This window comes from Petaurus breviceps, unplaced genomic scaffold (genome assembly GCF_028583685.1).
Source record: "Petaurus breviceps papuanus isolate PSGF00001 unplaced genomic scaffold, PetGlider_PUasm1.0 189, whole genome shotgun sequence".
Taxonomy (NCBI): Eukaryota; Metazoa; Chordata; class Mammalia; order Diprotodontia; family Petauridae; genus Petaurus; species Petaurus breviceps.
In genome coordinates, this window is record NW_027185809.1 from 30,554,406 (window position 1) to 30,582,110 (window position 27,705).

The window sequence follows — 27,705 nt, forward strand, 5'->3', positions numbered from 1 at the left end:
TACTCCTGGCACTCTTGTCTACTGTGCTAGGACACAAGTTAAGGAGGTAGAAGCCACAAGAATTAACACCTGATTGAGTGTGATTGAATATGAAGAGTTGAGGATAACTGAGGGGGCAGTTGGAGATGACCCTGGGTGATGAGAAGAGTGGTGGTATTCTGAGCAGAAATCTGGGAGTTAGGAGGAAGCTTGGGTTTAGGGGAAAAGGTCATGAGATCTGTTTTGGACGGATTGGATTTGAGGTGCCTGTAGTGCATCCAGGTGGTGATGTTGAGTAGGCACACATATGGGACTGGAGCTCAGGGAAGATATAATGACTGAATACTTAGATTTTGGAATCTATACTTTGATCTTTGCTCAAATCCTTATTATCCCTTTTTTAACCTCATTTAATATTGGATTGAAATTTATATCTTAATCTTTCTGAAGTTTCTGTTGTAAATGTTGATGTTCTTAATTCTGTAGTTCATTTGTTGTCTTCAGTGGCAAGAATATAAGTAACTTACACTGAAAATCCTGAGTATCTTGCTGCTATGTAAGTTTTACACTCATAGAACTTGGATTTACCAAAATTATCCTCTTCAATTTTGTTTCTCCTGGTATTTTTTTTGTCAGATCCCTGTATTGCTTAACCAAAAAGTGGAATTCTAACATCTCTCTATGTTCACTGAACTTCTAGTCTTGATTTAAAAAAATTCATTCAAATTAATAATTTCATTCATGTAACTGAGCCTTATACTTAAGACCTCTCTGCCTTAGTTTAAAAAAAAAGTTACCTTTTGTTTTTTCTGTCATTTATTTCTGAATACATTCTTCCCCACTTTCCCTACCCAGAGAGCCAACTCTTCTAATGAACATTAACAAAGAATGAAAAGAAAGGGAATAAAAAGCATTTACAGTATAACTATCACAGTATCTCACACCTTTAGTCCCCTACCTCTACAGTGAAGATTTTCTCTGAAGCCAAAGACCAAGGTCTTTGTAGTCTGTGCCCCATTCCTTTTGTTTTGTTTTATTTTGTTCTCTCTCGTTCCATTGTTGTAGTATTTGTAAAGATTGTTTTCTTGGTTGAACTTTTTTCACTTCACATTGGTCCCAGTCTGTCGTTACATGCTTATGGATTTTTCCTATTTGTCTTTAAAGGATACTAACTGTCCATTATATGTCTCATAATTTGTCTAGCCATTTGTGAGTTGATGAATATCCACTTTGTTTCTAGTTCATTGCTCCCAGAAAAAATGCTGTCATAAACATTTTGGTGTATATTGGACCTTTCTATGTTTGCCCTCCCTGACATATATATTCTAGTGGTATGATCTCAGGGTCAAAGGGTATGGACATTTTAGGCATTTTAGCATGTTTCCAAATTGCTTTCCATGATGGTTAGACATATTCATGGTTCTGCCAAGGGTGTATTAGTGTGCCCATTATTGTTCCCATAGCTTCTCAAAATTGAACCATTTTCTTTTTTTTTGTTATCTTTGTCAATTTGGGTGTGTGGTAAAGTTGTTTTAATTTGCATTTCTCCTAATGGTGGTTTATAACAATTTATCAGATGATGGTCAGTTGTTTTCAGTTCTTTTGAAAACTGTTCATATACTTTGACCACTTATCCACTAGACAATGCCTCTCTTAGTTTTTAAGGCTAAATTAAGTACTATCAGTTTATTCAACTTTTGTCTGAATTAAGTTATGCTTCACCCTAAACTTGGTTCATTAGTCTCTGAAGAATTAAGTTATGAGGCGGCTAGGTGGTACAGTGAACACCAGCCCTGGAGTCAGGAGGACCTGAGTTGAAATTTGGCCTCGGACACTTAACACTTACTAGCCATGTGACGTTGGGCAAGTCACTTAACCCCAATTGCCCCTCCAAAAAGCAAAAAAAAAAAAAAAAGATTTAAGTTACATCTTTTCCTAAACCATCTAACAGTTATGTTCTCTGAAGTCTACTTTTAGTGTTACATCTATCTCTTTTTAAAACCCAATTGAAAAAAAATGTTTATTGTCTCAGTTGAAAACAGGTTTATACCATTTACATATATCCTTATTGGTAAATTGTGATGTGGTTTTGTTTGCAAAGGGAGTTGTAGGAATTCAGGTTGCACCATCTCTATTCAGCCCAAGCCATTATTCTTGTGTGTGGAGGTCTGGTGTTATGATATGGCATGTTTCTTTTTTTTTTTTTTATTAATTTGTTTGTCTACTTTTAGTTTACAAGATTCAATTCCACAATTCCTTGAGCTGATATGGCATGTTTCTTAAAATGGAAATGTCACAAATGTGGCTTATGTCCGACTGTATGTCTGGGTGTTATTCTAGGGACCGACCTGGAAGCATCTTTGTTGAGTTTTGAAAAACTTGATCGAGCCTCACCAGACCTCTGGCCTGAACAATGTAAGTTTGTTTCTTTTTCATCAGATGTGATACTTGAAGGATCATTGTTATTTTGAGGGAGGCTTTGAAAATGAACTCATGGGAAAGACAATTAGGTTTTCTGGGCCTTAGTTTCCTTGTTTGTAAAATGAGCAGGGGTTGGACTAGTAACTTAGAGCATGTTTATTGTGTATATACACACACAAGCATGTATTTGTATGTATGTAAGTGTTTATATATATGCATGTATATATATAAACATATATTCATATATTCACATACATGTAGAGGGAGAGGGGACAAATATCTGAAAAGAGCAATTTTTTGTTTTGGCATTTAGTTTTGGAATTTTAGCTAATTTGGGATGAAGCATTGTGTTTAAAATTAAAAGGTGGTGCTAGGTCATATGGAGTTATAATAATCTTTTTCTTTTCAGTACCAGGTGTTGCTGAATTTGCAGCCTCCTTTAAAAGTGTAAGTAAGCTCTTAATTTGGTAGTAAAAATTTATCTGTGTAATATTTGTTTCAGAATTTATAGAATTTATCTGTAGAATATTTGTATAACTCAACTGTACCTGATTTTAGCCCTTCATAACTTTAGTACCTTCCAAGTAGTGCATAGTGTGGATATTGGGAAATCTTTTTGCTCTTTCTATTAAGATTGGTTTCATCCATGCCAGACCTTTTCTGCTCCTTCCTTTTTTACAGTGCTTCTGCAGGTAGTCAGCATGGTATGGAGAGCCAACCTTAAAGTCAGGAAGGCCTAGTTTCAAGTCTTTTTTCAATATAGACTTTATGGTACTGTGACCCTGGGCAAGTTATTTACTTTTTGCAGTAAGTATCCTAAGCAGTGCTCTGAGACTGAAAGTTACCAGCCTGCTTTAGAGGAAATTCCCCTCACCAATGAAATCACAAGTCCAGTTCCCATCCTTTCTTGAGTATAGGTATATAAACTATAGTAGTAAAAATAATGTAGGCTGTTAAAGAAGTCAGAATGCTTGCATTATTTCAGTGGTTCCTTTTTTTTTAATAGTATTGATAAGAATACTGTCTTTGGAATCAGAGGACGAGGATGTGTTAGGACTTACTGATGTGTTAACCTTTGTGGCTTTGGGCAAATCTCTTCCTCTTTCTGGGCCTGAAGATTTTAACAGATGGCTTGGTGGCACTGTTCAACTCTAAAGCTATGATTCTATGAGTATTATTGGTACCAACTGATAATTCCGTTTACTCTTTGGACAAGGAATCTCAAAATTGCTTAGACTTATCAGATTCATATATTGGAAAAAGGAGCTATATCTCCCAACCCCTTCTGTTTTTTGTTCGTTTGTTTGTTTTGTTTTTTGCTTTTTGGAGAGGGCAGTTTGGGTTAAGTGACTTGCCCTTAGTTTTGTGTTAAGTGTCTGAGGCCGGATTTGAACTCAGGTCCTCCTGACTCCACTCCAAGGCCGGTGCTCTATTCACTGCACCACCTAGCCACCCCACAACCCCTTCTGTTTTTAAGACACTGCTCAGGAGTTCTAATTAATAAGCTAATCTCATAAAAGTGGATGTCACCTTAGTCCTGAGAGACTTAAGCAAAGGGAGTAATATTTTAATAAATCTGAGTCAAGACTGGCATTAGAAAATTGAGTAAGTAAGTTTTTTCCCCCTCTTTTCTTTCCCCTCCCTTATTTCAAATTTTCTTAGCTCTGGACAGATAAAGTAAAGATTTTAAATCTCTGTTTTGGTGTATTCTGCCTTGAAAAGATTATCTTCTCTGGGAATTCTTTTCTTCCCTTTTAGTTCTTTTATCTGATGGGTAAAAAAAGATATTTTTAGTATTAACGGTCATTGACTATTAGAAAAACAGAAATGAACAGTACTTTCTATTACAATCCTACTCATGGAAATAAGGGAAAATGTATTGTTCAGCAAATTATATCTTAGATAAAGTATTTTTCTCCACTGGTACCAGAATAAGTTTGGAGGGGAGGTTTTTATTAGTTGTTTCTTTAACTTTCTTCTTTTTTGTCCCAACTATGATTGTGAAAAGATTGTTGATATATTCATATGCTACACTGGGATTCTAACATTCCATTCTTGAGGAAAGTATTTTGCTATAGTGGGCACTTACCTTTTTTTCTTCTCAGGAAAGCATCAGAAAGCCTCATAAAGGAAATCTTATCTATTAATGCCACTGTTTAGAGCTAAAAGGGGGTATTGGGAAGCTAAATTTTGCTTCTGTTCACAACCAGAAGGGATTATTTGGAAACTTTGAGGCTTGTCTTTATATTCGTGGATTTAGTATCATATGGGAGAGCATTTGATTAGAGAGTGTTTGACTATATTAACTTGGGAAGAGTTCTACATGATGGATGTTCTGTATTATCTCACATACAAATAGTGGATGTGGGTACTTGGCATGAGACCAGATTTGAGCTAATTAATTTATTTAGACTGCTGTTATCTGTATCTGTTTACTTTAAACTAATGATAAAAGTGCTGAAGTTGGACAGGGTTCTCATGCAAAATGAAGAAAGTAAACAGAAATCCTCAATTTTTCATAGATAGTTGTAAATTTTTTCTAAGGTTGTGGAACACAAGTTGATGATTATTCAGTTCTTCCTGTTCCCCTAAAAGTTCAGGATTCCGTGATTTTTGTATGTATTCTCTAAATCTTCAACTCTGTTAAAGAATAACATTTGCTGAGCTTTTCATAGAACTCAGGGCAGGACTTGGCTTCTGCTGAGTAGGCTTAACTGGGACAGGATTCTTTTACACCTAGTTCAACCTGTTCCACACTGGTTTATCCTTCAGCTGACAGCCTGGTTTTAAGGTGAACAGTCTTATTTTGTATGGTAGGTGTTTTTATCCAAGCAAAGGATAGTTTTTCAGTCTGCACCTTTAAACTTCTACCAGCCATAATTTAGCTCATAATTATTTAGTATATAAGCCACATTTATTTTGTTGTGAAAGAATGGGATCCTTTTATATTGTCTGTGAGTCCTTAATCTTAATCTATATGTTCTTGTTTTCTGGCAGCCCATCACTAGCTCTCCTCCCAAATGGATGGCTGAATTAGAACATGATGATATTGATATGCTAAAAGGTAAGAAATGATGATAATTTACAGACTTTAAATCAAGAATCTCAACAGTGTGACCCCACTTTGTCTTTCTAGGCTTATTTTCTACTCTTCTATTGTATGAACCTTCAGACTAGTCCTCTGAATACAATTTATGCTTTCCTTCCTCTGGATTTTTGTCCATATTATGTTTCCCTTGCCCAAAATGTGCTCTCTCTTTGTCTCTACCTATTTCAATCCTTTCTGGACTCAACTCAAAAAACTTCTTCATGGTTTGTTGTGGAGGACCATGAAGCTCACTGACCACACCAAATGGAAGTGATTTCTCCCCCCTTGAACTTTGATAATACTCATTTTCTTTATTACTTATTTAGCACTTTATATGTGTGTCCTGTAGTTGTTAGAAAATTAGATTGTAGGTTTTTTGAATGCAGGAGCTGATACTTTGTATGCCCTTAACCAAGCCTTGCACACGAGTAGTCAGTACATATTTGGTGGTTGTGATTGTTTGAGTCCCAAACTCAGAATGAAAATTTTAGTTAGAAAATTTTAACCAAGCCAGATCTTTTTCCCTTTGGGGATTCTTTTGGCAATAAACATTCCATGGTTGTCAGGAAATCTTAGATAGAAATTGAAATATGCACCTGAGATTGAGATAAAAGTCTGCTTCTTAAGAACTGAACTTCTTAAAGGGAGGGGACATTACAGGTTTTCTAGCATAGTGGGGAGAGCACTAGACTTGAGCTCAAGCCTGGGCCCAGATCTGCCGTTTATTAGGCACAGGACTGTGCAAGTCCTTCCGTCTTTGGGCCTCCGATTCCTCACAGGCAGAATAGGGGCGGTACTGATACTATTACACAAGGTGGTTTGGAGAAAAATGCTTTGTAATTACTTGACACTAAGCAATAGTAAATAATAAAGACTGTTATTGTTGTTATTATTATGTCAACTTATGCCAAATTTGTATAGTTATTTTGGAAGGCTTAATGGAGGAAACAAAGCACTTTTAAATATCTGATTGCCAAAACAATTTGTTCTGGTGGATAACATACTTAAATGCAAAATGCTTTACTTTTCCCCTTCCATCGGAATAGGCAGAATCTAAAGAATATCTTAGACTAACTGTTCTGTTATTTGCAAATAGAAATTTGCTTAATTTCTTCTAGTATGTTTGGGTCTTTCATTACAAGCATTAATGATTATACATGTTAAGAATCAAAGTCTGGCTCTGATGCCTTAGCTTGTCATGGGGGTGATGTTGGGGAATTAAAGACTGTGTCACCAGAGTGCACATGTGGCAGGTTCTCTTATGTTGGAAAAACTTCAAGTACAGTATTAGCAACAGATTGTTGCTTTCTGATGACCAGCTCTACTGAATATAGAAAATGAATTATCAATAGACTGGCCACTTGGTGATGAATTCTTTGGCTGTGGCAGTCTGTGAATCGAAGTGATATGTGAAGTGGCCTGAGTCTAGTGCTGTCCACTTCTGATTGTGAAGTGATATAGGCAGAGTGGCTGAGGAAAGGGTCAAGGGTACTGAGAATCTCATGAGTTCTTATCACTCTATAAACATTAAGTTAGCTATGGACACACTTAATTTGGGATCCATATCCAGTGACCAGTGAGTGGACCTACTAATAGAAGAACTGACTTGTATCAGTCTTAATATTTATGCTGTAAGTAAAACCAGAACAGAAAATTGCTAAATGTTGCTAAATAGAAGGATTATTCACTGGCTTTCTTGGCAAGTCAAATAAAGAAATTGGTGGGGTGGTTCTGTCATACATCCAGAGGCAACAAGAAGCCTCATTCCCTATGCCATTTGAACATCTTTTATTGCTAGGTAATGACAGGATTGGAACCCGGGTCACACAGTCAGTTTGTATCAGAGGCAGGACTGGAATCTATGTCTTCGTAGCCAGCTTTCTAACCCACTCTACCATACTACCTCTCATTCTTATGATAAGTATCTATAAAAAGAATATGATGAAAATGATTGCAGCTTATATGCCAACTTCTGTTGTTGATGATGCAAAGATGGAGAAATTCTACAAAGATCTTAAAAAGACCCTTTAAATTAGTTGAATACATAGTATATTTTAATCATCAGTGACTTTATTGCAGACATGGGCATTAGAGAGGATGACAAAAAATATTTGACAATATAGTTCAGGAGTAAGAAGTGAGTGATAGTTGTAGACTACACAGAAGCCTTATTCTTATATATTGTTAATACTGTTTTTGAGAAAGTAATTGGCAGGTACTGAGTCAGGACAAAAATAACATCATAAAAAAGAAGTTGATTATATATTAATAGAGAGGAAATGGCTGGTTACTCATGTGGGAGTTATTTTCAAATCAGTATAAATAGTATACATAGTCAAGACCACTAACTTGTTAGATCCAAGATCAAAATGATGCCAAACTAGAAGAAATACTTGCTTTTGAACATCATCTTATGAAACAGTGAGAAGCAATAGAGGGGAAATGAGTTTGAGGAAAATTTGGCAAGAGACTCAGTTAAGCCAAATCATTCTGAAAGAGTTTTAAAGAATGAAATTGGAAATAGAAGAGTAAATAGAGGGAAGTATGGGAAGATTCTCTAAACATTTTAATAATATACCCTTTTCACTGGAAATCACAGTAAAGTCTCCACATTTGGATTCCTAGACCTGTGTTAGAGTGCAAAAATGGCACTAAAGAAAACAAAACTGGGAAGAGTAGCCAAAATGAGACCAAATATACAAGGAGTAGGCAAGGAAGTTTTGAGGATATTGAGGTATTGCTTCTCAGGGGTATATGTGTAAATAAGAGAGAGAGACCAAGAGAGATACACTAAAGGATTGGGGGAAAATCTTGGGCCTAATTCTTACACAAGCAAAAAGACAACTGAGGGAATCTCAATACCAACCCAAAGTGCTTTTCCACCTCTACCACATTTTTATACAATTTACCCATATGTGAACTGAGGGCATTTTTTTTTTTTAAGCAATCGGGGTTAAGTAACTTGCTCAAGGTTACACAGCCAGTTATTTCTGGGTGTGGTGCTGAGTATCTGAGCCCAGATTTGATCCAGGTCATCCCAACACTGGAGCTGGTGCTCTTTACTTGCTGAGCCACCTGGCTGCCCCTAAGCAATTGGGGGTTATGTAACTTGCTCAAGGTTACACGGCCAGCTGTTTCTGGGTGGGTGCTAAGTGTCTGAGCCCGGGATTCGATCTCCAGGTCTTCTCAACACTGTAGCCGGTGCTCTTACTTGCTGTGCTACCTGGCCGCCCCTGAGGGCATTCTTGATGAAGGTTTAAGAAAACTTTTTAAATGATATTCCATAAAGCTGATTCCATTGTATATGTCAAAATCATGTAAGATTTTTTTTTTAAAGTATAGAACAGTAAGGGATCATTTTGTTCAACATTTACTCATTTAAAATAAAATATATGGGCAGCTAGGTGGTGCAGTGAGTAAAGCGCCAGCTCCGGAGTCAGGAGGACCTGAGTTTGGTTCCAGCCTCAGACACTTAACACCCACACACACACACAAAACTAGCCTTGTAACCTTGGGCAAGTTACTTAACCCCAATTGCCCTCCAAAAGGCAATAAATAAATAAAATATAAACCAGGGGAAAATGTATGCTCACCAAAGGAATTTTCTCCTGCCTTTGATGATGTCTAGTGCAGAGTCCAAATTGAAAAGGGATTTAGCTTGGGAAGATGAAGTATTTTAGATTCTCTTATTTGCAGATGATATTTTGCATATAATATTAAGCCTTAGAACATTTCAGTTCCATGTAAATGAGATCCATGATCTCAAAAGAGATCAGAAGAGCTAAACCTATTTCTCCACATGGAAAAAATGAAATAATTGAAGAATACCTATTGACCAGACCATAATATGCCATTGAATGGCCAACTCCACATTACTGGTCCATCAGTGCAAATATCTTAGAGACTTAGCCACCGCAGATAAACAGTGAACTGGTCCTAGAGTTGAAGAGGAAGAGAGTAGGTTGAATTGTGCAGTACTTTTCTTGGAGCATCCCCCCCCACACACACACATTCCCCCAACTTCTCCCTGAAACAAAGGCCTATTTTTAACACCAGTATTCTTCTAATAATGATGTATGACTGCAAGTCATTGTACTACCTTCTGAGAAGATTTAGTGCCAATCACAGGGCAGGAAGGATTGGTGTGAATAGGTTGCCTGTACTAGAAAGAATTGTGCAGGAAAGGCAATGTAAATGAGTAGGAAAAGAGAGACTGGTCATGGCAGAAGGGAAGGATGGACAGCCATTAACCCCTTTGGTATCCCTGCAATCTTAAAGGATCTACAGGAAGACCCCCCCCCCCCCCCGAATATTGGAAGGATCTCCTGTGGAGAATTTATGAGAAGACAGGGACCAGAGTGCCTCCCACAGGATAAAAAGTTATGACTGGGTTGCTGTCTACATTGTTGAAGAGAGTCCATTGAAGTACAATAAGCATTTATGAGAGAAATTAATCTGTGGCTTAAAACTGATAGAAACAAGGCCATGTGTAAAGGTGATCTGGAAGAAAAAAAATTTTTTTTACATACTCATGAGAACATTTTAAAAAAGCATTGTCTTTTTTCTTCTTGATTACCCCTTACATTTTTCATAGTACTTGGATTTAAGGAGAAATATTATTTTTCTTCCACCACTTCTATTCTCTTTTTTTTCTTCTTTTCTTGGGTGGGGGGTGGTCTGGACATGTGATTTCATGAGTGGTAAGGGTAGGGAGAAACAAGTTTACATTATAGTCTTAGAGTACTCCCTGGAACCTTGAGAGGATGAAGGATTTGCCCTTGAGAGGATGAAGGTAACAATATGTAACATAGGTCCTGTAGCTCTAGTTTTCATAGGAGGAGAAAGAAGGCTTTGAACTGTATATGGAGAATGAAATCAGTCAGGTAACTTGAAAGGGTTGTATTTGTGAAATAGGGCACAGTTGCATTTGGGGAAAAGAAATTTGGCAAAATTTGAGAGAAATTGAAGAACAATCAGGCCCAGATTCTGCTTTCAGGACATAAGAGAAACTAGATCAAGGATAATTGAGGAGATTATAAAAGATTGAGGGAGTGGAATTACAAGAGGTAGATTAGAGAAAAATGAGGAAAAAGTAATTGGTAAGACAAAATAAGCAAGAAAATTTAAGGGAAGCAAATAAAGGATTAAGCAAATTGATAGGATAGATTGGTGAGTGTGGCAAGTTGGTTGTAAAAGCTTTTAACTTTAAAAAACGAATAATCGTCAAAAATGTTAAGCAAGTGCTTAAAGTGTTTGTTGTTGTTCAGTCATGTCTGACACCTTGTGACCCCAGTTGAAGTTATCTTGGCAAAATTACTGGAGTGGTTTGCCATTTCCTTCTCTAGCTCATTTTGTAGATAAAGAAACTGAGGCTAACAGGGTTAAGTGACTTGCGCAGGGTCTCACAACTAATAAATGTCTGAGGCCAGATTTGAACTCAGGAAAATGAGTCTTCCTGACTCCAGGCCTAGCACTCTATATGGTGTGCCATCCAGCTGCCTTGGGGTTAGGGTCTAAACACTAGAAATGGTTTCAAGAGAAGTTGTGCTGTGCCTTAATTGTGTGATGTTTGTGTTTTTGCCACAATCAGTTGACTGTTGTCGCCTGTTTTCTAAGTGTGGGCTGATATCCCTCTTGAAGGAGGAGATGAAGGAACTAGAATAATGCCTTTCCATACTCCATGTCTTTAGGGAGGATGAAGGGTTACTAAAAGAAATAAGCCAGGCTTCATGGGAGGGAAAACTCTGAGGTATAGGGGGGAAAACTTGACCTATTTCAGGATAATAGAGAATGGAATTCAGGACAAAGGGAAGGAAAGAGGCACCTGTGATTTGAGGCTCTTCCCAAAGATGTAAGAACTATATAGTCTGAGGAGGAAGAAGCTGTTTCCCCACTTAAGAATGACACAGAATAGAAATAGAAACCATCATTTAGGAAGAGTCAGAGGAAGAAGAAAAGAGTGATAGTAATTGGTGTTTCCTTTTTTGGGAGTACCAAGTCATCTACTTTGTTAACCTGGTAATAATACAGGAGGTCTTCCTGGGGTGTATATCCAAGACATAACAGAAACTCCTAAGATTTATCAAAACTATTGACAGCTTCTCACTTCTGATGATTCTCTTAGGCATTTTTAGAGGGAACCTAAAAAGTATTGCCAGTGATTATAAAGTCCTGGACAAGAAACTGAAGACCTTTGAGTAGGTTGTATTTTTATCATTTGTATCCATTGACTGTAAGGCATGCAGGAAAGAAAATTTAATTTGGAAAATGAACCAAGAAAGTTGTATCTGAAAGTGAGGTTCCTTTAACAAAGGTTGGCAACTATTTGCCAAGTGTCTCACAAAACTAATCAGAAGGGCTTTAAACTAAAAAGAGGGGGACTAGAAACAGGACTTCCGCACGGCTCCGCTCCGGCTTCCACCTTCCCCGATTAAAAAAAAGGGGGGGACTCTGAACAAACTTTGGATCTACAGAACCCACAAAATGACACAGAGAATCTAACCTCCTGCTGAAGACAGCCTGGCAGGCCGGCAGGAATCGGCCAGCACAGCACTCTGGGAGCTGAGCCCAGCCCCACTCGAGCCAGAGGTTTTAGCCCCAGGGCAGATCTGACCAACCAGCCACGGGCTGGAGGGACTTCAGATCACCAGCAGCTGTGGTGGTTTCCAGAATTTTCAACACATAGATGCAAAGGACAAAGTGAGAGGTCAATACAGTGTGGACTTTGGAATCCAGTAGTTGGGAGTGCGTCGGCTTTTGCCCCCAGCGTGAGAAGCCAATGAGGAGCGTGGCCTGCAGAGTGTAGGGGGACCAAGTGACCAGTCTGAGGGGTAATTGCTCTTGCTTTGGACTGCTTGGATCTGGATGGTGGTCTAGGGTGGAGGTCCTGGGGTGTGCGACCAGCTTGCCAGAGTGTGTGGAGGCTTCAGAGAGGGCACCGAACTGATACCTTCGACAGCTGAGAAAACCCCAACGTTTGGGACGAGGCTCCTCTGTCTGGTAACAGAGTCCTACTGTGGCAAAAAGACCAGGGGTCAAGTGACTGAGTGGTGACATGAGCAGGCAAAGTAAACAAAATAAACAGAGTACCCCAACTTTATACTCCTATTTTGGGGACAAAAAGGATCAAAGCATGGGACAGGAGGAAGACAGTGAAGTCAGAACTCCTGCACCAAAAGATTCAAAGAAAAATATGAGCTGGTTACAGGCCGTAGAGGACCTTAAGAAGCAAATAAGAGAAGTGGAGGAAAAATTGGGAAGAGAAATGAGAACGATGCAAGAAAATTACTAACTGAGAGTCAACTGAGGAAAATAATACCTTAAAAAATAGACTAACTCAAATGGCAAAAGAAGCTCAAAAAGGCAATGAGGAGAAGAATGCCTCAAAAAGACGAATTTGCCAGATGGGAAAAGAATCTCAGAAGCTCACTGAGGAGAATCATTCCTTCAGAATTAGATTGGAGCAAATGGAAGCTAGTGACTTTATGAGAACTCACAATGCTGTTAAACAGATCCAAACCAATGAAAAAATAGAAGGCAATGTGAAATATCTCATGGGAAAAACCACTGACCTGGAAAATAGATTCAGGAGAGATAATTTAAAAATTATTGGACTACCTGAAAGCCATGATCAAAGAAAGAACCTAGAAATCATCCTCCAAGAAATTCTCAAGGAAAATTGCCCTGATGTTTTAGAACCAGAGGGCAAAATAGAGGTTGAAAGCATCCACTGCCTCCTCCTGAAAAAGATCCCCAAAAAAACCTCCTAGGAATATTATAGCCAGGTTCCAGAGTTCCCACATCAAAGAGAAAATATTAAAAGTAGCCAGGAAGAAACAAATTTGAATATTGTGGAAACACAATCAGGATAACTCAGGTATCTGGCAGCTTCTACACTGAGGGACTGAAGGGCTTGGAATATGATATTCTGGAGAGCAAAGGAGCTGGGATTAAAACTAAGAATCACCTACCCAGCAAAACTGAGTATCATGTTTCAGGGGAAAATACGGTCATTCGGTGGAATAGAGGACTTTCAAGTATTCTTGATGAAAAAAACCAGTTGAATAGAAAATTTGACATTCAGATACAAGAAGCAAGAGAAACATGAGAAGGTAAACAGGGAAAAGAAATCATAAGGAACTTATCAAAGTTGAACTATTTACATTCCTACATGGAAAAACAATAATTGTAACTAATGAAACTTTTCTCAGTATGAAAATAGTTGAAGGCAACAGAAATATATATACATGTATATATCTCTATATAGGAGGGTATATGGGCATGTGGATACATATGTGAATGTGTGTATATATGTTTATAGGTATACATAGATAGAGGGCAGAGGACCAATTTAATAGGAAGGGATGATACTTAAAAGGAGAAATTAAGAGGTGAGAGAGGAATATAACGAGACGGGGAGAGACAGAATGGGGTTAACTATCTCATATAGAAGAGGCAAGGGAAAATGGTTACAGTAGAGGGGAAGAACAGGAAGGCAAAAAGGCAAAACCTTATTCTCAATATATTTGGCTTAGGGAGGGAATGAAATACACACTAAATAGGGTATCTCACCCTACAAGGGAGTAGGGGGAAGGGGATGAGAGGGGGAATGATGGAAGGGAGGGTAGCCTGGGGGGGAGGGAAGTTGGAAGCACCCACTTCTGAAAAGGGACAGGATCAAAGTAGAGAATAGAACAAGTGGGAGGTGGGATAGGAGGGAGGGAAATATAGTCAGTCTTTTACAATATGTCAACTATGGTAATGTTTTGCATATACAACCTATACTGAATTGCTTATCTTCCCAGTAAGGGTAGGTGACAAGGGGGGAAGGGAATGAATCTGGAACTCAAAGTTGCAAAATCAAATGTTTAAAAATATATAAATACTATTATTAATGCTGGTTTACATGTAATTGGGAAATAAGATATATCAGCATTGGGGCATAGAGATCCACCATGCCCTACTGGAAAAGTCAAAGGGGGTATGGGAGAAGATATGGGAGAGAGCAGATTGGAAGAGGGGATATCCTGTGGGACTGCTGTTTTGGGGCAGTGGGTAGGGAAAAATGGGGAAAAAATTTGTAACTCAAAATCTTGTGGAAATTAATGATGTAAACCAGAAGTTAATAAAGCATTTGAAAATAAAAAGGAGGGGCAAAGAGAAGACTGTGTATTTATAGAGAAAGTAGCCATGGTGAAGCAATTAGGGTTAGGGGTTAGTAACTGGGACACCCACAAATTCACAGGAACACAATTGAAGAAAGGAGTCAGTAAGAAAACCCGTGGCTTCAAATGTCTATACAAAATACTCTAAATTTAGACTGTAGTCTAGAGGAACTAGAGGCTCTAACGTAAGGAGGCAAATTATACTCTGTATGTGTCTTTGAGATTGGGTGAGATAAAACCTATAACTTAGCTATAGCCCTGAATGGAAATACATTCTTTTTTGCTTTTTGGAGGGGGGAAGGCAGGGCAATTGGGGTTAAGTGACTGGCCCAAGGTCACACGGCCAGTAAGTGTTATGTGTGTTGTGTCTGAGGCCGGGTTTGAACTCAGGTCCTCGTGACTCCAGGGCTGGTGTTCTTTTCACTGTTCCACCTAGCTGCCCCTGGAAATCTATTCTTCAAAAGAAGAAGGATAAGTGAAATAGGGAAGAGGATGTTTAAGCATGTCATATTGAAAATGTAGACTTTGGAGGAAATTGAGGGACCAGAGTAGAGAACATGACCACGATTATTTGGGTGAGGGACAAAGTAGGGAAAACCAGAAATGATTTTCTTATTGGAGTATACTACAAACCACTGGAACAGGAGAAGGAAATAGGTAAGGAGGTGGAAAGCAGGTTACAAGTCTAGCAGAGAAACATCATATATGCTGATGGGGTGTTTCAGTTATTCCAAAAATGTGCTTGAGCTTGCTTTCTGCCATATGGAGAAGCTTCTGAACCTGATTTATTATATTTTCATCCTTTAAAACATAGAGAAATCAACAAAGGAATATTCTTTTGGGGATCTGAGTTTCACTAACAGGAAGGAGTGGATGGCTGAGGTGGACATAATGGGAACCTTAGAGGCAAGTGATTGCTACTTCTTATCATTTGTAACAGAGGAGAAGTCTGGGTATATGCCCTAGATTTTGGGAAAGCAGATTTCAGAAAGTTTAGAGGAAAGATGTGAGATCCCATGGAGTAAAATGCTTAGGAGAATGAACTTTACACTGAAAATAACAGAACATAACTCAGGGAATCAGAATACTCGAGATAAGGAAAGACTAAGAGAGCACCTCGCTGCCCTTGATAAATTAAAATCCCTTGCCTTAGATGACTCGTAGGTCTTTATCCTGAAAGAAGTTAGTTGTAAATTGTGACTGATAGTAGGAGAAAAAGGAAGTAGAGACATCACAAGAGTGGGGAAAGGCAAGATCTTTCAGAATCTTTCTATTCACTATATAGAGTCGGCAAAATAGAGGCTAATGAGCTTGACTTATTTTCCTGAGAAAAATCTAGAAAAGATCACTAAAGAGAATATTGGTGAACATATAGAACCGGAAACAGATAGTCATGGATGGCTTCATGCACAGGTCAAGCTAGACAAAGGAATCTTCATTTCCATTTTTAACAGTATTAATAGGTAGGGGGAATGCTGTGGATATACTTTACCTAGATTTTAACAAAGCTCTTCATAAAATATCTTAGCCTCTTCTTGTGGAGAAGATGGAGAACTATGGATTAGAAGATAATTCAATCAGCTGGATTCAGAACTGTCCACGTGGCCAGACTTAGAGTAGTTTCTCAGTATCATGTAGCAGGAAGTCTGGGCTTAGACCTGGACTGTTGAACATTTTTGTCATTGGCTTAGATAATGGCATAAATGATATACTCATCAGATTTGCAGATAACAACAAACTGGGTGGGAAAAATAACTAACATGGTAAATGGCAAAGTAAGGACCCAAAGGATCTTGACAGGCTAGAGGATTTTGCAAATCTGTTAAGATAAAATTCTGAGGGGATAGATATAAAGTCTTTCAATTAGATACAAAAACATCATCTTGTCAAGCCTAAGATGGAGAAGCATGGTTAGAGAGATAGTAATTGTTCTGAAAAAAATCTGGGTGTTTAGTGGACTGCAAGCTCAGTAGTATGATATGACAGCCACAGAAGCTCTTGTCAAATGAGATAACATTGGCAGCATTTTGTCAGCCTTAAAATACTACATGAATGCTGTGATGATAATGTGATATTGGGCTACATTAAAGAGGCATGACTTCCAAGAATGAGGGAGTGATGGTCCTCCTATAGTCTTCCGTTCTCAGACTTTGTCTGGAGTTTTGTTTTCTTGGCTACATGGTTTAAGAAGGACATCAATAAGCTGCAGTGTCTAGATGAGGGCATCCAGAATAGTGAAGGGTCTGAGTTCATGCCCTAGTAAGATCAGTTTGGTATAGAGGGCAGAACCAGGCAGGAGCAGTGGCAACAAGTTGCAAAGAAGCTGATTTAATTAAGTCAGATGCCAAGAAAAACTTCACAGTTTGAGCTGTGCAAAACTTGAATCAGTTTTTTGGAGAGTTGGCAGGTTTCCCCTTCTTGGAGGCCTTCAAGCAGAGGGTATGTTACTGCTAGTTGGGTGTATTATGCTGGGGATCCCTTTGGGAAGTTGTTTGATCTAGAGCGGTTACTGAGGCTCCGGTTCTGGAATTTGAAGTCGTCTCTCTCACTCAGAGTTTGACTTTCTATTCACTATGCCTAACTTAGAAAAGTTGGAAATTTTATTTGGGAACTTTTGTAATGGAGATTATTTACTTTGTCATCAGAGGCATTACTGATTAGTTAGCAGGCTTATGTACTTTCTCCAAAAGCCCATAGCAGTATTTTTTTTAGGGTATAATAGAACACTGCTTTTTAAAAGTTATGGTCAGTGCAGTGCAAAGTATGACAAATCCTACAACTGGAAAAACTCTGCCTATGGGCCTGGCAGCAGACTGTTGTCATAGGACAAACGTAGCTAAGTTAGAAGAGTCTCATCACCAGATAGTTGGATATCAGGTGAGGCAGTTCCTGAAACTATCTACTAAGGTGTGGACAAGTGGCCATCTTTTAGTGAAGGAAGTACCAACACCAATGAAATCATAGGTTATTTTGAAGTAAAAACAACATATACCTTCAATGTTTCCTTTATGTTTTGTAAAATGTTTTCTCTATCATATTTATTTTATAGGATGGACTGAAGAAGGCAGAAATAGCAAAATAAATTTTATGCTATTCAAAGAATAGGAAATGTGAGTGTAGAATGTATAGGTAATATAAGACCATTTACATATTGACTCCTCTCTTTCAAGTTGATGGCCTCTCTTTCAAGTCTAAGGCACATTGCAAAAGTGAACAAATTAACTCATCACCTTTTTCTCAGTGTGAGAAGAACTAGGAACATGTACTCTGTTTTCACTAGTAGGGACTAAACAAAGTAACTTAAAGGCTTATATCTAAGATGGATAGACTTGGGGAAAATAGAAACAGTACTGAAATTCACACTTATTCTACTTTCAGAGCTGGGCAGCCTCACCACAGCTAACCTGATGGAGAAAGTACGAGGACTACAGAATCTAGCCTATCAACTGGGGTTGGATGAGTGTAAGTACCCAGGCCACATTTGTTCTATTTTTGGTATTTTGGAATGTAGTGGTTGTTTCAAGATCTCTCTCTCTCTCTTTTTTTTTTTTTTGCTTTTTGGAGGGGGGGAGGCAGGGCAGTTGGGGTTAAGTGACTTGTCCAAGGTCACACGGCTAGTGAGTGTTACATGTCTGAGGCTGGATTTGAACTCAAGTCCTCCCAACTTCAGGGCCGGTGCTCCAAAGATCTCTCTTTTTTATAATTAAGAAAGTATTTTTATTAGAAATTAGAGTGGTAAGTATATTAGAGGTAAGACAAAATGTGAGAAATCTTTCTGTTGGTAATCAGCTTACAAGATTTCTGAGCTGACTGTAGCATTAGATTACAGAATGGCTTTTCCTTGCCATATGGGTGAGAAAATCTTATTTGGACAGCATACATTTTATATTTGGGGTGTTTCTCTTTTTAAAATTAACTATATACTATTCTGAATTCCTTGCCAATTTAACTATTTCATTATGCTTCTTTCCTCTATTATAAAATTGGAAAATGAACTGTGGAAAATTCATACTTTGTAATTAAGATAAAAAACTTGCTAGTCATGTAAACTAGCATATATTAGAATTTCATCTTTTCTATAAAGCCTTTGCTGACCATTTAGTTAGGGGCTATACTGATAAATGTTTAACAACTGGCTCTCCAGGAGAAGAAAACTATATACAAGACATGGTTCTAAGTTTAATCTGCATTGCTAACATTTTCTCCATTCCTTTCTTAAGTCTAAGCCATCAACAAAACAATTAACTCAAATTCTGATTTGTGCCATTTACTAATTTATGAGGTATAAATGCTCACAATGAAAATATAACAATCAGTATGTCCCTGATTCTAATCTACAGGGTTCTCACTCTCCTTTTAATTCTTTTAGTGTTTATTCCATACTAGCTTGTATGAATGTTTATCTTTTCTGTATTTGTCTTCTCTCTCCAACTAGATTGCTTCTTGGGGTCAGAACCTTGTTATATCACTTTTCTATGGGCCTAAGTTTTGTCTTCTATTAAACGAGAAGTTTAGATTAAGTGATTGCTAAAGTTCCTTTCTGGTCTAAAATTCTGTGATAATCTTTGATGATAGAGGTTGAAATAATTGAACACCTTGAGTTTAATCTTGCTTTGGTTGTTAATGTCCTACGGTGACCAGTTCTTTTTTTGTGGTGCTGTTTCTTTGCAAAACAATTTTTTTAGTAACTACCAGATACATTTTTAGTATTTTAGTATTAAATACATTTGGTATTTTAGTGAAACATTATTGGTGTTCCAGTTAGAGCCCTTCTGTTGCTGAAACCATCAAGCTCTCAGTTTATTTTTCTTTGTTGTACTGAAATCTGTTTGGCTCAAGATAGTAATAGAGGATTCAGTCTTATAATAACTTATATTTATATCGTGCTTTAACATTTATTAAAAAGTGCTTTACATATAATATTTTATTCTCGTATCAACCATATCAGGTAGATGCCATTATCCTGATTTTATTGATGAACTTCCTCCAAATAAAAATTAGAATTGGTATTTACTGTTCTAGATCCATATTTTTAGAATGAGTGTTACTTTGGAATTTTGAAAAAGTGTGTTTATAGAAACACAAAGCAGGAAGGGACCTTGAGAGAAGAGAGCTCTGCTTCCCAAAAGGCATAAGACTAAACTTATACCTATTGCAGCAGAAGTATTGCCAGCCAGTAAGTCCAGCGATCAGAACTGCAGTAGTCTTGTTGGAAATTCAGTTTTATTTCAACTTCTCTTACTAGTGTTTAGTAGTAGATGATTGCCACTTTAATTGATTATTATGCTTTTCATTAGAAACATTTTGGTGCCATGTGGAAAACAGTTGCTGATTTAGAAATCATCTCACTGATGCGTATCAGATTTTCTGGAAAATGTCTTCTTTTATTTTCTTGCCCACCGTGTATTTGCATAAAAACAAGATTTCTGTTCCTTATGGATATTCATCTGCTCCAGGGGTTGGTTTCTCATTTGACGCCCTAATCTGGTGTCTCAATGTCTCAATCCTCTCCCTAGCATTAATCGAGAGGATGACATGGATGAAAAATAAGCAGCAGGAGCTGTTGAATCCCCAGAGACCAATGATCTTGTTTTCATGCAAATGTCCTTGCTGATAAAGATAATGAGAAGAAAAAAAAAGCCCCACAGAAAATATCTAACCAAGAAGCAGGATTGCTTATTGTTGCTTTCAAGGAGGCATTGTATGATGTTAGTTTAGGAGTAATGTGGACTTTTTTGAGTTGGCACTGACAAGAATGGCTTTCTTGAGAAGTTTTTTTCCCTTTTTGGTGTTTCATGAATTCTAAAACATGCTTGAAATAGCTTCCCAACTACATTTAGTCTCAGGAAACAGTGGATATATTTTTTTTTTGCTACACTTGTTAAGTATTTATGGCTCCTTATATTATAAAGACTCTTGAAACCTCTTCATCTCCACTTACTACCTTCCCTAGCTTTGTCTCAACTAAAATGCCACCTTCAACAGGAAAAATTTCTCACTCTCTCTTAATTATAGTTGCCTCCGCTTTCTTATTTATCCTGCATATAGTTGGTTTGTACTTTTTTGTTTGCTTATTGTCTCTCCTATTAAGTCCTCAAGAAACTCTCAAAGGTTTTTGACTCTTTTTGCCTTCCCAGTGCTTAGCACATAGTAGGTACTTAATAAATACTTATTGATTATTAACTATTGAAGAGTACATCCAATCTCCAAAAAGCATAAATATATTAATTGCACATTTTGAAACTACTCTACAAATCCTTTGTCTTATAGAGATTAGTTATTTTCCCACTGCTACCACTTGTATTTAGTCTTTTATCACTTCTTGGTAATAGTCTTCTTACCTGCAGGATCTGAACTCGAGCAGATCCTTCACGTTATTGCCTGGTTAATTTTCTTTGACCATGTCAATAACTTGCTCAAAAATATTCCTGTTCCCTGTTCTCTTCTCCTTTCCTTGCTAGCATTATTTCCTCCATAAAAGCTTTACTCATGACCTATCACTCTCTTGGTGCTAATGATCTCCTTTGGACCTTCCATGGCAGTTTGTTTTGTACTAAACTCTCCAATGTAGTTGTTTATAATTTATTTTAGTCGTTATTTGGCTATCATATTGCCCTTCTAGTCTAAGCTTCATGGAGAAAAAGATTGTATCTTATCTGCATTTTATATCACCACTAGAGCCTAGAGTAGGGCTTAGGTTCTCAATAAATGTTAGCTTATTGGTTTTGTGGTTGTTGAAAGTGATTGATGGTAGGGATAGGCACATTAATACATGCTTGGTGGAGTTATGAATCAGTCTATCCATTTTGTAAAGTAGTTTGGAATTGGCCTTTTTTTTTTAAAAGGTGTGACTGAAATGTCCACTTTCTTTGGCCCAGAGCTCCTACTCTTAGGCATGTACACCAAGGAAGTCAAAGACAGAAAGAAAGGTGCCGTACACTCCCAGATATTCCTAGCAGTACTTTTGGTGGAAGTGGAAAAACGGAAACAAAGTCAGGGCTTATCAGCTGGGGAATGGCTAAGGAAATTGTGGCACATGATCATAATTGAATATTGCTACACTGTAAGAAATGACAAAGAATTCAGAGAAGTATGGGAACATGAACCAAAGAAAGCTGAATTAGAAAAACAATATACAGTATTATACAACATATGATTACTACAAAATTGTAAATAGAAAGAACAAAAAATGACACTGAATATTTTTTAATTATAATGACCAAGTATGGTCCCAGAGAAGAATTGAGGAAAAGATCCTTCTCTAATTGCAATGGAGGGGGACTCAGGATGTGTAATATTATATATACTTCCAGACACTGAATTTAGAGGCCATTCAGTCTAACCCTTTCCTTTTACAGATAGGAAAACCAGGATCCAGAGAAATTTAAGTGACTTGTCCAAAAGAAAAGACAGCTTGATTTAGTGGATACAGTGGGGAACAAACACTTGAGAGTCAGGAAGTCCTGAGTTCACATCCTGCCTCAGGCATTTACTAGCTGAGTGATGCTAAGCGATTCTTGGCCTCATTTCTTACCTTGCCTTAATAACTGAATGGGCGTTGCTTCAGGCAAACTGAGACCTGGGAAAGACCTTAAATTAAAAAGGCCAAGGTCCCCCACTGCATCCTGGGCCATCTGCAGTTGTCCTGATCCATATCTGGCCACTGGACCCAGATGCCTCCAGAGGAGAAAGTGATCCTGGTGACTGCATAGCCCTCCCTCACTTAGATCCAATTCACTTGCAAGTCTTGCCATCACCTTCCTTATGTCATGGTTCTCTTTCAGAACCAAGGACAAACAATGATGCTGGGCAATCTCTCTAATCCTCAGTTTCCTCTTCTGTAAAATGGTGATAATAATAGTTGTGAAGAGCAAATGAGGTAATTACGTAAACTACTTTGTAAACCTGAAAGGATTATATGAATGTTAGTTATTAGCTACTGCCTCAGGTCACTGAGATAGTATGGGACAGAGGTGAGATTTGCACTCAGGTCCTCCAACTATCTTGTCTGATTTTACTGAAGCACTCTTTTTTGCTTTCTTTTAAAATCTTTCTTTTAAGGGATGACTTACTGGGTACGGAAGCAAGGAGGGGTATGTTTGGAAATGAAAATGACATAAAAATAAAAGTTGCCCGTAAGAAGAAAGTGCATACTTTTTTGAAAGTGCATACTTGGCCTTGAGTAGGTGGGCAGACTTGGGGAAGAGACAAGTTAATACACAGCTTACTATTAATGATTTCTGTTCTGGCTCTCACTCTTACTGTAGCGTATTATGAAGTTATGTTCTGAAATGTGGTGCTGATGCAGTCTTTTGTAGGTTATCTAGTTAGTTTTGAGAAGAAAAATAGTTATTGGTTTTATGTATTTAATTAATTATGCATTTAATAATAATAATGGTGATGATAATAATAGAACAGTATTGTTTTCTCCAGTAAAATGAGAAGGCTAGACCAGATGATCTCTAAGGTTCTCTCTGGCGCTGAGATCCTTCCTAAAATCTGGAGAAGTTAGGTGACTCAGAATCCTACATCTGATTGTGACAGAACTTATATCAGAATATTGAGTTCCTGACTCCTGTTCATATCTTCTTTCTGCCATGCTAGACTTCAACCTGATAATAGGTTCTGTGTTCATAGCCCTCATAATAACCCAGTGAGGCAGGCAAGGCCAGTATTATATATCCATATTACAGATGAGACAATTGAGTCTCAGAGAGGTTATATGACTTGCTGAAGATAACACAGCAGAGCTGTGACTTGAACCTGGATTTTTTTTTTTACTTCAAATTCAGGTTCTTTTTCTCTCTCCTTTGAGAGAACAGAAATTTGTTGATTCTGTGGGACTCGGGAATTTTATCTTTATACTGATTTTTTCCCCTTCACCTCTGAAGGATGCACATTTCAGCCTTTGGAAGAACTACTTCCACACTAGCATTTAGAATAGATACTTTCATGGAATATATGTTAGGCCTGGACCAGACTACTTTTTTCCCTTATCTGAGTCAAAATAAACATCATTTGTTTGTACTGTGCCCCTTATTGTTTGGACACAGAAGAGGTACCATCAAAGTAGAAGTACATAATTGAGAAAGAAGGTGGGCTAGTCACTTAGCTAGGGGCTAGGGAGAACAGATGGACCACTGGAGAGCTTCCCTAGACAGCCTCCACCCTCTTGATCCAATCCTTTAGGGAAGATTTTGAGGAGATTATGGGTGACACAGGATGAAGAGATGTGATTGGGTTGTGATCTGCACTGGAAGAGGGAATGCCCACATTGCAAAAATCCACTAAAAAAATTTGGACCACAAAGTCAACATTTCTGTTAATTTGACTGATTTATGCATTGGGTTGTGTTGAAGTGCTGTGGAATAGAACATTTTGTATTGAGAAGAGTATATAAGAGGGTTGATCTAGCAGGTAGGGTTGAAGTCAGTAGTAATACCTGGATTCTAATTTTACCTTTAGCAAGTACTTTGTGATTTGGGACAAACCATTTAATCTCTCTTCTCATTCAAGCTTTCTAAACCTATGAACTATAGATTGGTTATAATCTGCTTTGGTGGAAGGAAACTTTCACCACTCCCACAGCAAGAAAATTACAGGCCCTTGACTTCTTTTTTCCTGAATTGTAAGGGGTGGTAGAGCAATAAACATTTCTGTTTCAGGACACTTGAGCATTTCAAGTTGTACCATAGTTTTATCTTGAAATATGCATCTTTTACTTTTAATACTGATTTCCTAACCTCTGATTAGGACTATATGTTCTTAGGAGACAATCAGACATATTCCTGTGGCTTATTTAGTAACTTGAGCTTTTTAAAAATTAATCAATGTAGGAAGGGAGGTCAACATGGCTGAATAGGTCTAGGTGCCAGAAATGGGGACAGATGTCTTCTAGAGAGCAACCTCTAGATGGCAGCATTAGCCTGGCTGTTGGCCATTTACTCGGTTCACCTTTCTCTTTCAAATTAAAGATCCCTACCTAGAATGCCCTCTGGCTTCTCTATAGCCTTTGCACAACTTCCCTGTGTTGATCCCGCACTTCAGCCTTGTCTTTTTATCTTAGGCAAAGATCTTAGGCTTCTTTCTATCTTAGGCAAAGACTGTTGTCCTTAAACAATGTCTACTTCTGTGATGAACAGTGTTTCTTTAGTCATGCTAGCCTAGCATTAGAAAAATAGCATTTAGTTTTTGGTGGAGGCCATCAGCGATACTTAGGCAGGGGAAGTGGCAGTTTAATTTATGAGCTTCCATGGCTAGGTCAGAGCCCTTCAGCATGGGAGGTACACCTCCTGCACCTCTGTTAGTGGGACTACTCCAGGAAAAGGAAGAAACCTTGCAAATGTGGGCACTCTACCTGGGCCTGTTTCTGTTACCTTTCAGTACCATCGTCATTGGTCAGTATATAACATTTCATTTACTGCCATGTTGTAGAAAACACTTAGAAGCTGAAGTAGTGAACTTTTGAAAAAGATTGTGACTTCAGTCTGAGATAAAATTATTTTCTAGCAAAGAAAAACTGGATGATTTTTAATGAAACACAAATATCTGTTCACATTTCTGCATCATGAGACCATGGGGAAAGAATAATAATCAATAATTTTTATAGCCCTCTGTAGTTTACCAGGTATTTTCACTTAAGTCCTTATTAGAACTTCATAATAGCCTTGGAAAGCTGGTGGTTCAAATTTTATAGATGAGGGAGGAGCCTGAGTCAGTGGATTGTAACTTGGTTATTCTCTCATAGCTATGTTAATGGCAGAGGCCATACCCAGTCCAATACTATTTCCATTGTACCTTGTTCATTAAATGCTAACTGAGAAACACTCTGGCTTATAAAAACCATATAACTGTCTTAAATGTCCCCTATGTTCTTTTTTCTGATATCCTTACCTTCATTTACTTTCTTTTTTTTAAAGAAACATGGTAGGTACCGTGAAGGTTGGAGTTGTTGATAAGGAAAAAGCAGTAATCTTTCTGAGTTCAATTAGGTCTCATGAGCAAAGACAGTTGATGCTATAAAAGTGTTCAAAAAGTAAATATTGAATGGTTTGATCACCAAGGAAAGGAAGTGAGTGAATAATAAATAATTATAATAACTAACATTCATATCATTCTTTAAGGTTTGCAAAGCACTTTACAATTATTGTCTCATTTTATCCTCAGAGTAACCCTGGGAGGTAGGTGCTATTATTATTTCCATTTTACAGAGAAGAAAGTGAGGCAGACAAAGGTTAAGTGATCGCTCAGGTCATATAGCTAGTATGTATCTTTGGAAGGATTTGAACTTGAGTCTTCTAGACTCCAACTCCAGCACTCTTTACATTTCAGATGTGAATTTGTGGGTTGTTGTCATACATGTACCAAAGCTCCTTAATTTAAAAAAAAATTGTGCTCTGTAGCTTTTTTGTCTGTGATAATTCTTTCCTGTTCCTTTGATTGGTTACTTGAAGTTGTTAAGCAAAGTTCTTTGGCTTATGTCTTGTGCAAAGTAGGTATTAAATATTTGTTGCTTGAATAAGCATTATAAAAAATTGGATTTGAAAGGCTGGTGACTGGCTCGTTAAAAAGCTGTGTTGTTGGAAGTTATGACCAGACTAATCTAGTGTTAACTAGAATTGGGCCTGTTCAGCACTGGAGGAGAAGGCCTCCACTGGAATGAAGACTGTACTTAGGTATGTTTTAGGACTTTGGGAACTAGTGATCAAGAGGAGAAAAACTGTTCTGCTGTCAACTTGCTAGGCAGGGTTTTAGCTTTAGGCTACCTTTGGTTCATTTCTTCACAAACCATGGCATGGCTACTAGATATTTACTGACTTTGAAGACCCCTGGTTTATTATGTTCTTTCTACATCTAGCTTTCTAAGCTTTTATTTATTCTTGCTATGGTGCACTTAGAGTTATCATGAAGACGGTGTCTTCATATTGAGATCCTGTTTCCGTTTACACAGAACTTGAAACAGTTACTTTCAGAATTGGTATGTAGCTGTTGTTTGGTCTTTAACTAGAGGTAGTTTTTAGTATTTTGATTTTATTTGTTCATTTGCAGAGATTGAACTTTCAAGGGGGATGGGTGGGTATAAATAGTTATTGCTTTACTCATTAAAAAAAAATCACCAAGCCAGAGAAGGTTAGTTCAAAAGCCAACCTATGGACAGTACTTTGTTGTTGTGATCTGTGTCACTTTTGTGATATACTTTTCCTTTTTTATAATCATTATCTTAGACTGTGGTAGGTATTCAGTGATGTGGCATACTATTTGGGAAGTAAAACAGTGGAAATATTATAAAAATCCAGAATTCCCTTTATTTTCATGTGGAAGTGTTTAAAAAAAACAACCCAATGAAATATAGTTTAATTACCATTGTGACCTTGAGCAAGACTTGCTCCCAATTTTCTCATTTATAAAATGAGGTGCAGTGTGGGAGTGAGGGTGGAGGTGGAGATTGGGTTAGATAATTTCCAAGATGTCTAGATAATTCCGTGAAACTGGATATTAGATTTTACTCTAGAAATTTTATTTTGTAAAATTCAATAATTAGTGGAAAATTAATATGCCAGGATTCTTCCTTTTCCTTATTGTTAATAAAGTAAGAAATATACTGCATAAAATAGTATCAGTTTTAAATTCTTATTAGTATTTTTGGAAGGGAAGAAGGAAGAAGAATGTAAAAATCATTTGAGTTAGGTTTGGTTAATTGATAAATTGTTCACTTTTTGATAACTAAATTTGCATAGTTTGGATCTGACCCTGTGATTTACCAGTATGGGGTATTCCTAGTGAGGAAACTTCCTTTACCAATACAGATCTGAAGCTTATGATCTTAGAGAGTTACTTGGGAGACTGAAAAGGTAAGCATTTGCCTAGGTTCACATAGCCAGTATTTGTCAGAGTCAGGACTTGAACTCAGGTTTTCCTGACTGAAATGTCAGCTCAGTTATATTATTTTTATTATTATTTTTTAAAGCAGTTGGGGTTAAGTAACTTGCTTAAGGTTACACAGCCAGTGTGTGTGTGTGTGTGTGTGTGTGTGTGTGTGTGTGTGTGTGTGTG

General features: G+C 37.6%; 1 protein-coding gene across 9 annotated transcripts in view; it reads left to right on the forward strand.

Annotated features, from left to right (window-relative positions):
- Positions 1-27,705, forward strand: part of LIN52 (lin-52 DREAM MuvB core complex component) — a 415,840-nt gene that overhangs the window by 189,293 nt on the left and 198,842 nt on the right. For all 9 annotated transcript variants that reach the window (XR_011169046.1, XM_069092197.1, XM_069092194.1 and 6 more), the window contains exons 3-6: positions 2,320-2,394; positions 2,810-2,847; positions 5,398-5,464; positions 18,031-18,114. Coding sequence is in view for 8 of the 9 variants with exons in the window: in XM_069092197.1 (XP_068948298.1) it covers positions 2,320-2,394; positions 2,810-2,847; positions 5,398-5,464; positions 18,031-18,114 (264 nt within the window). In the remaining variant the exon portion in view is untranslated. The remainder of the gene's footprint in view (positions 1-2,319; positions 2,395-2,809; positions 2,848-5,397; positions 5,465-18,030; positions 18,115-27,705) is intronic.